This window comes from Mastigoproctus giganteus, chromosome 5 (genome assembly GCF_048544385.1).
Source record: "Mastigoproctus giganteus isolate SK-2022 chromosome 5, ASM4854438v1, whole genome shotgun sequence".
Lineage (NCBI taxonomy): Eukaryota > Metazoa > Arthropoda > Arachnida > Uropygi > Thelyphonidae > Mastigoproctus > Mastigoproctus giganteus.
Genome location: NC_143579.1, coordinates 69,368,619 through 69,382,738, shown reverse-complemented (window position 1 = coordinate 69,382,738; position 14,120 = coordinate 69,368,619). Strand labels below are relative to the sequence as shown.

The 14,120-nt window shown below is 35.9% G+C and overlaps 1 protein-coding gene across 7 annotated transcripts in view; it reads right to left on the bottom strand.

Annotated features, from left to right (window-relative positions):
- The window catches only part of IntS9 (integrator complex subunit 9), a 370,946-nt gene that overhangs the window by 339,527 nt on the left and 17,299 nt on the right, over nt 1–14,120 (bottom strand). For all 7 annotated transcript variants that reach the window (XM_090373281.1, XM_090373278.1, XM_090373279.1 and 4 more), the window contains exon 3: nt 8,987–9,050. In XM_090373281.1, coding sequence (XP_090229407.1) covers nt 8,987–9,050 — 64 coding nt within the window. The remainder of the gene's footprint in view (nt 1–8,986; nt 9,051–14,120) is intronic.

Below are 14,120 nucleotides of genomic sequence, written 5' to 3'. Positions count from 1 at the left end.
TTAAACTTCAGTTGTCACCTCTCTGCCCACCTTTCTAGATCCAACAACCTTGCCAACATTTATATCATCTGCAAACTTGGACATTTAACCTGTTATACCTCAATCAATATCATTGATAAATATACAAAACAACAGTGGGTCCAAACACCGAAGCCTGTTGTTGTTATTTGGTTTTTAGAAGCATTAGCAACTAAGGCCATATTGCTCCGTGGATATGCAGTGGTCATTCCCTGACCTTTCCGCATCCTCCGTATTTGGTGGTCACGGGCTCGAACCCTGGTCTAATCAAGGAGCATGTGTTACACACTGCTGCTCCTGCCCACCTGGCGCCACCGAAGCCTGAGGGACTCCACTAATAACATTAGTCCATGAAGAGCAGTGTCCATTGATTACCACTCTGTCTTCTCCCACTCAACCATCCCTTTATCCATAACAGCAACTTGCTCTTAATACCATCTGCTCCAGTTTGTACAGTAGTCTACCATGTGCAACAGTATCAAAAGCTTTCCTGAAATTCAAGTATGCAATATCAAAATTATTTTTTGCATCCAGTTCCTTTGTGACCACACCATACTATCCAATCAAATTGGTCAGACAAGACCTCCCTTTAACAAACCCATGCTGTGTAATTACTACTGCAGTCTTGTCTAGATGATCCTGCAATGCTTCTTCAACCAGTGACTCCATTATTTTCCCCAGAACACAAATTAAACTAACAGATTTATAGTTACTTGTGTCACCTTTTGAACCCCCCTTTGTGAATTGGGGATACACTTGCAGTCCATGTGGACACCTCCAGTCCATGTGGACCTCTCCTGAGTCCAAAGAAGCTCTCATAATTATGGCTAAGGGTTTGCTTACTTCCTTTGCGGCCTCCTTAAATATAACTGGATAGACCCCATCCACCCCAAGTGCCTTTCTTATGTTTATCTTCAACAATTTCTCCTCCACTTTCCTCTCAGTTATTACAAAGTCATTTAGCTCCCAATTACAGTTAGAGAATTCCTCCACTTCTCCACAGAATTCCTCATGTGTGAATGTAGATTCAAAATATTCATTCAGTTTGTCGGCTACCTGAGCAGGATCATCAACAGTCAGACCACTGATATCAAATGGACCAATCTGATTAATGTTCTTGTTTATACTCTAGCATGACCACTAGGTCAGTAGAGTTCACAATAAATCATCAATACAAATTAGATTTTAGATGCCTTAGATTTTATGTTTCCTAACTAACAGCATAACCCCTCTTTTCTTCCCATCCTGTCTGTCTATCCTTTCTGTACATATTGTACTCCCCAAATTCAATTCTACATTCCTTACATCTGTGATATCCTAACAATATCTACCTTTTATGTCTTGAACAGCACTTCAAAATTCATCAAATTTATTTACTATACTCCTAGCATTGGTGTACATGGAAGTATATATGCACTTGTTGTTACTCTTAGTTATTCAAACACAGCCCATGTATTTACTTGTTCTATGATGAGTCCCAGCAAGCTTCCTGAGTAATAAAAGAACCTGTTTCCTCAAACCATAGCATAGTTTTAATGGGACACCTGCTACTGCCAATAAAAATAAAACAAAAAACATTGATACTTAAAACTAATCTATCCAAAGACGAAAACAAGCCTAAGACTATAACAAAAGAAACCTTATGCATTCTCAAACAATAGTACTGGTCAACTGTATTAACTGCTGCTACTACTAGAAAAATAAAGCAAACATGAGAAACTGAATTAAAAGAATTAATAAAAAAATAATAAATAAATATATAAAATCCTCATCCACTACTGCAGACAGGCCTGGGCAAAACACAGCTCACAAGATACTTGAATCCCACCAGCTTTACTCTGTAGCCCAGCTGAAAAACTGAATTATAACAAAGGATAACCACAAAATACAATTAATGTGACAATACCATTGTTACCTATTTTATAAATAACCATATTCAATTGCTATTTTCACTGTATGGCAATAAAACACTGCTCAAACAGACAGCTAACAGTTGTTTGGGTAGGAAATTGATTAAGGCAAAAGACAACTTACATCCATCATAAGCAAGCACAATTCTGTTTTACTGTGTGTTTTTTTTTTTTTTTTTTTAATGGTATACTTTAATGATGAATTTATCAGAGTCAAAAAAAAAAAAAAAAAAAAAAAACACACAGGAGACATCAAAATACTTTTTAGTGAATCATCAAATAAAGCTGTTTGCTCATCAGCAAAGAAATAGTTCCTGCATTTAAAGATTATAATCTCAATAGTCATTTCCAAATTAACTGCAATTTGAAATATTCCAACTTTTTGGAAAATGAAAGGTCGAAGAAAAATTGCTGAGGCTAAAAGTAAATAAGGCATCTGGGGGCTTATGGAATCTAATCAATTATATCAGTTGTTGTTTTTGTTGTTTTTATTTGGTTTTTAGGAGCATTAGCAACTAAGGCCATATTGCTCCGGGGATATGCAGTGGTCATTCCCTGGCCTTTCCACATCCTCCATATTTGGTGGTCACGGGCTCGAACCCGGGTCTAACCAAGAAGCGTGTGCTACGCACTGCTGCTCCTGCCCACCTGGCTACGGAGGCGCCAATTATATCAGAAGAAGCAACAAAAGATGTATCCCTTTACCCATAATTATGAGAACATCCTTGGATTCATGGGAAGTTGCTATGGATTTGAGTTGTATAAATGTCTCTCCTATTCATAAAGAGATCAAATGTAGAAGTGTTTATAGACCTATAAACACTTCTTGTTTATAGGTCTATAAACTTTATAGGTCTATAAAAAGTCCAGCTTGACTTTTTATAGACAATTTATAGACCTATAAGCTTGACTTTTGTTCCACAGAAAATAATGGAGCCAGTAATCAAAAAAGTAATGCAGGATCATCTTTACAGGAATGCTGTGATATGACAATCACAGCTTGGATTTGTTTTGGGTAGATCTTATCTGATCAACCTTATTAGCTACTATAATGTGTGACAAAGCAGCTGGATAAAAAAAAATAATAATTCTGATATCATATACTTAGATTTTTTAACCTTTTGACACTGTTGGACATTAAAAAAAATGGTGCAGATGACATCCTAATTTTGATCAGAATACCATCAATAGAAATAGGGGAGTCCGCATTCATCCCCTCTTTGAAATCTTAATCTTAACACATGCTGCAAGCCGTGATCCTGCTGATGTTATTTAAGGATGTGCTGTGCATGACAGTTAAGTCTTACTGATGAAAGCTACGGTTGCTTTCATATTTTAATTTTATCTGTCATTTTATTGCTTTTAATTTTACAATCAGTATATTTATTTTTATTTTTTTTACAACAAAATTTTATTCTGTCTTATTTTATTGTTATTTTAATAAAACGTTTTAGTCATAGACAGTTACTGTAGAAGCACATGCATTATCCTCCACACATGCGTGGAGATTGGAAATGGCTCGGGAGCGTGCCAGGCGGAACCGTTCATCCAGTCCAAGAATTACGGTTTCAAAGAGGGGATGAATACGGACTCTCCTATCTCTATTGATGGTATTCTGAGCAAAATTAGGATGTCATCTGCACCATTTTCATTGCAGGGTGTTTCATTTGCAGTTATTATGAAACACTTTAACTAGTTATCACAAAGATGACTGGTTTCCATAGGTCCCAAAACTCCAGTCTTCCTTGGTAAGGCTATTTTATTTATTTTTTTATCCTCTAAATCAGTGGTATCCAACCTTTTCTGGTACAGGGGCCATATTCAAAGTTAGATTTGTTTCACAGGTCACACTGAGTGATTCAAGCAAAATTAATGTGTTACATTTTCAATGAATTATACTGCACATACACTTTTGCGCAGCCAACAAGGTCAAACAGAAGGCACACCATAATTGGAGTCCCAGAACATGTTGACAGCACCTCATATATATAGATGCTTCTGTTCAGGCATGTGCATATTTGAAACAAAACATAGATAAAGAAACAGAATTCATGACACCAACATGTGGCTTCGTAACATCAACACTCACATATTCACCGCAACAAGCACCAGTCTCTTAAATTCGTTTATTTCCACTTATTTTAGCATCCTATGTACATGGTTCTTGAAACAATTAACAAAATTTAAAACAGTGTTTTAGTTTACTTTCTGTGTGAGTCGTATAAAAATTATTTGCAGGCCAGGTATGGCCTTTGGAACAGTAGGTTGGACACCACTGCTCTAAATGACTTTTTTGCTCTTTTCTGTACCCTTGTCAACAGATCTGTATCCTTCTTTAAAATGAGGTTTCTAATGTAGTATTCCAGATGTAGTCTAACCACTGCCTTATACAATTGGATAATCACCTCTTTGCCCCTCTTATTTGTCAGTGATATACTTCCTGTATATCAATGAGAGAATCCAACCACAATAAGCTTATCTAGCAGCCTGTTTGCACCTCCCAATTTCATGTCAGACTGTACAATCAGCTGTAGATCCTATTCATATATAGTTATTTGGTTTTTTTAGGAGCATTAGCAACTAAGGCCATATTGATCTGGGATATGCGGTGGTCATTCCCTGACCTTTCCGCATCCTCCGTATTTGGTGGTGATGGGCTCGAACCACGGTCTAATCAAGAAGCGTGTGCTACGCACTGTTGCTCCTTCCCACCTGGCTACGGAGGCACCTATCCTATTCATATCACTACTTTGAGTATGTCTGCAAAACAGAACTCAACCAGATATAGGATGCATATCCCACAATTGGCAAGAAAATGTAGTCATAAAATGAGGCCAATTCTTTATTCCAGACAGAATAAGGAAGAAAGGGGAATTATGCTCTTAATTAAGAAGCGCAAACTCTAAGGAAGTACATCCAGTTGACATGGCCAGGGCAAAGTTGAGTCAATTTCGTGTGACATAAGCATTGTAAAAGCAAAAATTAGAGTAGGAATGTGTTATAGCCATAATGACCCTGATGAGTACAACAAACAACTGTACAAAGAAATAGTGTCCAAGTAAATTAGAATGTCTCATAATGGGAATTTTAACTTTCCAGATATTGACTGGAAATTGTGGGTTGGTCCCTCACACACTAGCAAGACTTTTGTGGATTTATTGGATCATTGTTTTCTAGATCAGCATGTCAGAGAGGCAACAAAAGAGAGTAATACTGTTGACATGATTATCAGCAGTGATTATTCATGCATTAAGAATCTGCAGATAAAAGAACTAATAGGTGGCAGTAATCATAGTGTATTGATGTAGGGATTTTGCTTTCATAAAGTTGATTATAGTGGTCTCAGATAGTTTTTAAATTCTATGCAGTGGGATCAACTGATGATGTTACCAACAACAAATTCTAAATGGGAAGCATTCAAGGAAGTAATCGGAAGCTACTAGGTTTTTCATACCAACTAAGAAATACTGTTCAAGATTTAGACCTAAATGGATGTCAGCTGAAATAATGAGACTTGTGGCAGAGAACAAAAGTGCATGGGATGCATATAAATTATCAGGTGACACAGAAGCTTATAGCAGATATAAACTAGTCTTTAATCAAGTCAAAGGTTATGCGGATCCTATTCCCCAGATGCCTAACCATATATTCAGAAACAAACTTTTGCCACTTTTCGGACCATATATGCAAATAATTTAAATCTTTTGAAAACCTGGTCTGTCTCTAATTGTTGACCACTCTTTCCACCTTCAAATCATCTGCAAATTTCAACGGCTTCCCTTGGATACTATCGCCAATGCCATTCATGAAAATCAGAAAAATGGAAACCACTTGTTACAATGGTCCAGCCTAAAGAGTGACCATTTATGATTCTGTCCCCTATCTTTTATTCAGTCTGCAATCCAGTGTAGGCTCTCATTAGTAATTTTAACTTTTTCTAATTTACATAAATACCTTCCATGTGGACAGTATCAAAAACTTTACTGAAGTTCAGATGGTATAATGTCAAAATTATTACCTGCAAACAACTGTTTATTGACAACATCATGGTAATTTACCAAATTAGTTCAGGAATGATCTCCTGGGACAAACCAATTCCAGGATCTATTGAAGATACTATTCTCGTGAAGACAGTCCTGAATCACATCCTTAAACAGAGACCCCATGATCTTCCCTACCACACAAGTTAAAACTCACTGGTCTATAGCTAACCAACCCCTCTTTAGCACCACATTTGTAAACTGGAACGACATTATCATTTCTCTAGCAAAAGGGGATTTTCCCAGTCTAATGACACTAACTTTGTCAATTCCTAATAATCTGATACACTCACATGCAGCCTTTTTACTCATTTTGCAGCAATCCGACCCTTAATATTCCTGAGAGATTGGCACTCACTTTCAACAATAAATATCTTGAGAGGTATCTGTTCAACTTATCTGCCATGTCTGCTGGACTCTTTATCACTGCAACCAATTAATGGACCTATTTCATTTACTCTCTTCTTTTTTGTATTCATGCAGAACTTCCTATCCCTATTCTTAGCCCTCTTTGCTAATGCTTTCTCATCCTCAGCTTTTGCCTGTCTTACCTCATTATTCTCTTATAATGCTCACACAAATATTTGATTTACTCTCTTTTCTGTTTTCACATATGAGAACTCCCAATCTGCACTTTTATCTCTCTTTGAAACTGCATTTGTATAATCAGCTTTCAACTTCACCCTATCCCTTATGCACTGGAATACATGAACCAGAAATACACTAAGTGGTAAGGTTTTTTTTTTTTTTTTTTACCAAACTGGATGACTGCTACTTATTCCTGCATGTCTGAGAGAGCATAAGAAGCTCTAACATCCTAGATCTGATTTTCACTAGGGTGACTAAGTATATCAAAAACTTGACAAATGCAGCAGTGTCCACAATACCAAAAAAAAAAACAATATGGTCAAAGGCAAAAGCAAGAACTTAAATTTCAGGAGAAGGGACTATAATGGAATGAGATATTTCTTTGGCTCAATTAACTGAAGAGATTACTGTATAGTAACAAATACAAATATGCTATGAGAAATATTAAAGGGATTTATCCTCAAAGCCACAAACACATTTGAACCAGTGCTCAAGTTCTCTAAATTAAGATGCTAAAATGGATGATAGGCAAAGTTAAGAGTTTAATTCAGAAAAAAGGAACAAGCATAGGGCAGTTACGTATAATCACCTAATTCTGTGATTCTGAACAACCTTCATATTTTAATAAAGACAATTGTACATTCTGCTATTGTTGCTGCTGCATCAGCATCTTAGGCCATTTTGAATGTATTTTTACTCTGTCATCAGCAAAATATCTCTTATCCTACCTTATTTGGTTATCAATGAAGGGTCTATCTGACTTTTTCTAACTATATACAGTTACTTTATTACTTTTACAAATTGTCATCATGCCATATATTTCATGTAGAGTTTAAAAAACAAAAAAAAAAAAAAAAAAACATTTACCAAACCACAGAACTGTATGTTGTATAATGAAAACAGAACACCTTTTTGGGTAACTGTTTCATTTCTATATTATCAAAATGAAAACAGAGCACTGTAGACAGTTTAGCATCTGTAATGGTCTACAGTTAATCATCTGCTGGCATCTAACAGCACTCAGACATGACAAAATTTTTGATATGCAAAGACAGAAAAACTTTAAGACAGTACTGTAGAAAATACTAGCTGCCTATACCACAGCAACCTTCCACATGGGAGGTTAAACCCTGAGTTTAACAATGTCAATTTCAACATTGAGATACTGTTACCCATGTTCACACCCCCTAAACAGTTGGTTAATTTTACAGTAACCAGTTAGCTGTTAGTTGAAACAGCTTCCATTTTTATTTGTGAGATTTGCAAGTGCCCTACGACCACTGGCAAATGTGTTATATATTTAGTATATCTGCAGCTAATTTTTGTATTTACACTGTATTATTCATGTGTTTTACACTGTATTATTCATGTGTTTAATATGGTGCAGCCACTCCTGAAACATAATTATTATCATGTTCAGTAATGTGCTGTTATAGTTTCCTAAGTACCTGAATAAAATATCATTCCCAAAACCTACAGTTTACCTTTCCCACACATTGTGTCATTTTATATTCTATATCAAAAGATATAGAATGAAATTCCATATCCAATGGAAGAAATTTTGAATTATTCCTTTTCCATGCACAATTGAGCTTTCTCAATTGTGCATGGAAAAAAGTTGAATTTTCTTGGAGGCTGCAGAGTTTTTCATTCAGAAATGTTTTTTTTCTCTCTCTCTCAGCTACAGACAGTCTTGAGACCTCAGCATTGAATGAACTGTAACATCATAATAAGAAACACTGTAAACAGCTCTCATGCAAAACTCCTCTAGCTGCATGGATGTGTAAAGCTATAAAATGAAATAAATTAATTTCTGGGGTGTTGCACTATCTTTAGAAACTAGAAACTAGATATGGGAGTGGATAACTGCCAAGTTGCAATCCAATATGCACACACGGTTGGATTGCAACTTGGCAGTTATCCACTCCCATATCTAGTTGCAGTACTAAAACTGAGGTTCAAGTAAATTTTTCAGATATTTTTGAAAACCATGATCAGACATTATTTCTTCATTCTTCACCAGAAGCATTTGTTCGTCATCCTCTGGATGATTCTGGCAATACAGAAAAACTAGCAACAATGATAAAAGCACAAAATCTATATTAATTACCATGTACCCACAAGCAACACATGTGAAGTTTTCTTTATCTCACAGTACATCCTAACCACTTTAAAGATATGAGGTTCTATTGTATTTCTATAGAATCTGCTAGGAAAGTATTGCAGTGCATATGGATTTACATTCTTTATAATCTATAGAATGTTTTTTTTTATCTTTTTGTTATTTTTATATAATCTATAGAATGTAAATCCACATGCACTACAACACCTTCCTACCAGTTAAAGGAGGATGATTCTGAAATATATTATCAAATTAAGGGATTAACATATAAAAAAGATAAAAAGTAAACATAAATAAATAAAACATACTCCTTCCAACTGAATGTCTGTAGTTCCCTTTGAAGTCCAAGATGACAAATGAGCTAATCGTGGGCTAAAAATTAATTATTTTTATATTACTTTATTTTAGTTAAATTATTTATTAAAAATATAATAATACACACACACACACACACACACACACACACACACACACACACACACACTGAATCAACAGAAAGAATAAATAATAATCATATTTTGCAACAAAAAATATTTCTTATATACATACAAGGTATTATAATTAAAGTGTGCATTGCTCTGGTAGATGTAGTTTGTAATATGAAAAGATGTCTAAACTTTTCTCCGATGTGCTACATAGTATGTCACGTCACCTAGGAAAAATACTGAATAATTTGGAAGAAAAAATAAATAACTTCGTGAATCAAAAAAATTAAAATAATTTTTTATAAAAATAACATACAGACTTATGTTATGGGTATACTGACTGACCATTCTACAATAATTGTTTTTAATGAAGTGGTTGAATTTGTTGTAGGCTTCTTGACAGTGCTGGCCAGTATAAATTGATTGCTGAAGACCAAATTGTAAATTGAACGATATCAAATGAAAAATCATGAAAATGCCTCAATTTTACATTTTTGGTGCAGTAATTTCTCTACATCCTTTTAGGTATCATGATTCAATTTCATTAACTTGAAATAATAACTTTAATTATTAACATTATTAGTGGAAAATGATGTAAAAAAAACAAGCTAATACAGTATCAAAAAAATAATAATAATAAATAAATAAAAATATAACTAACTACATAAGCCATCCATCCCCTCTAATAATTTGCCTAATCCTTCCTTAAATTTATTAAAACTACCGACTTCCACAATACCACATGAAAGTTTATTCACCAGTCTATAACTCTGAATGAATGCAAAATTTCCCACATCTATTCTGCAACCATCCTTTTTCAATTTATGTTCCCTTATGTTGATCAAGAAAGAATAAGGATGCCATTAGCACTTAGTTTATTCAATCCATTTAAAGTAGTAAACAATTCAATCAGGTCTCCTAAAAAGTGATTAGCATCCAAGTACAGCAACTTACAGAACTGAAGTATTTCATGGTAAGTGTTGAAAGAAAGTGAGCAATGTTGAAAAAAATGTCACGAGTTGGGTTAAATTTGAAAGAGTCTGCAATTCTGCCCTGACAAAATATCAGGGAGTATATGATGAAGGCCTTGTCAATCAATTCGGCCCTGGAGAGATTGTGCAAGGCTCGTGGGACAGAATTTTTCTCAGTGTGGTCTGTGAACAGGAGAGACTGCTTCTACAGGGATGGGATACACTTAAATAAAAAGGGTTCAAGGATATTTGCTGATACTATCAAGGCAGTGTTAGATGGGTTGGAAAATTGCTGGCTTGGGGGAATTCACAGAATAATAGATTAACAGTGGAAGAGGTGAAAGTGATTCTTGCACTGATTCTATTGGAATATATGAATAGCCTGGAAAGCAAAGTGCTGGTGATTTCAAGGAATGCTGAGAATCATCATGGAACAAGTAAATACATGGGCTGTGTTCAAGTAACTAAGAGTAAGAACAGATGTATGTATACTTGTACATATATCAATGTTAGGACATAGTAAATAAACTTTATGAATTTGAAGTGAATTTGAAGACATCAAATAGGGTTGGAGATAAAACTCGATACTGAAATATATATTTATAGTGTTATAACTGAATTGGGATAAGTTTAGCATTACATTTTTAATTGTATTGAATTTGAAATTTTAATTGAATCGAAATCATGCCTCAGAGCAGAGCAGCAAAGCAAAAGGCTCAAGCTAGTGGGAGTGCTGTGGCTCAGGGGAGAACTGAGTGAGGGTGGTGGTTGTACTCTGAATCACAGCCTTTGAAATGTACTGCTTGTTTGATGTTTGTGGAGAAGTCAGGAATGGGACATGATATTGCCAAGGGGAATGTCTTTGTGTGTGTGTGTGCTCGATGTAAGGAGTAATCAGGCGCCAACTCTGTGTTGTTATGGGCCTATATAAGAGCTTAAAGAAGAGGGTAGATGCCCTCAAAGAATTTAAACTAAGGGCCCATCAAGCTCTCAGCTGCTCATATCAACACCAGAACTTGCACTTGAACATCAGGCAATACAGCGGCAATCCCCAAGGCAGAATACACTGGTCCCACAGAAACTAGTTGTCAGTGACCCTATTATCAGGGAAAAGGGGAATATATTGTGCAAAAAGGATAGGTGGAAGAGAACCAGGGTATGGCTACCAGGGGCAAAGGTTGATGGCGTTATAGAGCAGATATCTTTTAAGGTATTCATCCCCGGGGAGGGAGGGAGGAGACAGGTCTCTGTCTCCTCTCCTACCTGCCTACCCCCATACTTTGCCTGGTGGGGCTCGTTTCCACTGACCTCTTTGGGGATGCCTACTCTATCGTCCCCATTCTTCTATCTGTTTTCTCCCCAGTCTTCAGTCTCTCTCACTAAACCGACCGAGTACACCCCTTAACAATGCCGCCAAATTCTAATCAACATCTAAATTCTACTGTTTTCTTGTGAATCTCTTTCGACCAAATTTTAGTGTACACCCCTTTTTTTCTTTTTTCTTTTTTTTTTATAGGCCTTGCCACTGAAATCCTTGGAAATTAGGTGGTGGAGCCTGCCAGAGTATTTAAATAATCTACTTGGTGCCTGACCTGCCTCCTCATGGCAAAGTGTGGGCACAGTGGGTTCCAATAGGGGCCTAACGGCTAAATGGTCGGAGAAACAACAGAACATAACACTACACAACAGACCACTCCCCACACACTTTTTAAATCTCTGGCCTCCACAGAGTTCTGTGTCACTCACAAAGAATACAACACAGAGATGGGGGGAACCCCCCTCTGATTCAACCTCTCGACCAGAGAATAATAAAAACCTTTAAGACCTTTTATAGATCGGATATGAGGCGAAGAATCATCCAGTCTATAGATGAAGTTTTGGGAACATCATCCGATATCACAAAGCAGATAACTGTTCTAGATGCATTTCATATGACAATGAGTTCCTGGAATGAAGTTTCCGAAACCTGCATTAGCAACTGTTTCAAAAAATGTGGATTAATTATTCATGATGGGCAACTAAGTCACAATACTGATCATGTTGAAAAGCCTGAAGACATGGGTGAACAGGAGTTTAATGACTGGGTGGACACAGATGGTGATCTACAGGTTACTACAGCTTTAACAGATGAAGAAATTACCCAGTCTGTTAGTAATAATTTTGCCAAGGAGGAGTAAAATGAACCCGAACGAATTCCAGTTACAAAATGGCAAACACATGAAGCATTAGCCATCCTGACAAGAGCGTTGGAAGAAACTGGTACAAGTGATCGTGAATATAGACAATATTGAAAAATCTATAAATATATTTTGTAGTGATAATTTAAAGCAATCTAAAATAAGTGACAATTTTAAATTATAATCATATGACAAAGTGTTACGTTTAATTAATATGTATATTAATTAAGCTATGTACATAAGTAGAAATTTATTTTTATTTCGCTAACCTTTGAATAAATTTATTTTTATTTTGTTTGGAATGTAAAAATCGGAATATTCTTCAGATTTTTATTTATCATTTAATTGGTAATAAACCTATGGTAATAAAGTGAAAATTTGTGCTTTATATCTTTATTTTTATAGCCTCTGGATAATATTTTGTCGATTTTCGCTTATTAGAATCAAAATTCAATTTGCAAACATGATCACTATAACCAGCACTTACTGTACTTGGATTTCAGCAAAGCTTTCGATACTGTTACACATAAAAGACTGCTGTACTATCAGGAGCAGTGTGGCATTAATGGAAAGTTGCAGCTATGGATAAAGGGATGGTTGAGTGGGAGAAGACCGAGTGGTAATCAATTGGCATTGCTTTTTGTGGACTAAATGTTATTAGAAGAGCCCCCCCCAGGGTTTAGTGTTGGGCCAATTGTTGTTTTCTATATTTATCAATGATATTGATGAAGGCATATCAGGCTTAATGTCCAAGTTTGTAGATAACAGAAAGGTTGGCAAAGCAGTTAATGACAGGAATGACTGTATGCTACTACAACAGGATTTAGAAAAGTTAGGCATATGAGCTGAGAAATGGGAATTGAAGTTTAGCATTGACAAATGCAAAGTACTGCATATGGGAAGCAATAACCCAGAGTAACATATCAACTTTGTGGTACCACACTCAGTGGAGTGGAAAATGAAAAAGATATGGGGGTAATTGTGTAGTCAGATATGAAATTCTCTGAGCAATGCAGACGGGCTGCCAGAGCAGGTCATGGAGTTTTGTTAATGATATACAGGAATTTTGCTAGCAGGGATAAGGAGGTGATTATCCTATTGCATAAGGTAATGGTCATGCCACATCTTGAGTACTGCCTACAGGTCTAGAGGCCTCATTTTAGGAGGATGTAGAGCTGCTGGAACAAATACAGAGAACAATGAGATTGGTGAGGAAAACAGAGGTACTCTTACCAAGAAAGGGCTTCAGTTCTGCAAATTGCAGTGTCAGGAGACTAGGCACTTGAAAGGTGGTCTTATTAAGGCATTTAAGGGTTTGAAACAACATCAAGCAAGCTGATGAGATTCTTCCTTTTGCTCAGGCTACACAAATTCAAACTGGGGAAGAAGAGTTGCAGAATAGATGTATAGAAGTTTGCCTTCAGCCAGTTGTGGTTGATTACTGGAACAAATTTCCATCTGTCCTTGTGGAAGTTTATAGCTTAAAGAAATTCAAGGAAGAACTAAACAAACTACTAGAGGAAATGGATAGGTGAAATGGGAAGTTTTCTTTCTTTTTTTTTTTTTATGGCCAATGCTACATATACTTGCTTTCTCACATTATTTGCCACTGCTAATGTTAAAAGTGTAGCATTAAAGACAAATAAATAAATAAATAAATTTTTTACATGATCAAATTTTTGATACATGATCAGGTATGCCTGATCATGTATCAATAATTATTTCTGCTGACATCAGATCACGCACATTTGCATTACCTACATTAAACCATTTTCTAAATATGTTCCCCCCCCCCATATCTAACTGGGAGAAGCCTATAGATCAGGGATGTCAAGCCCTTTTGGATAGGAAACCAAAAAAAATAAAATT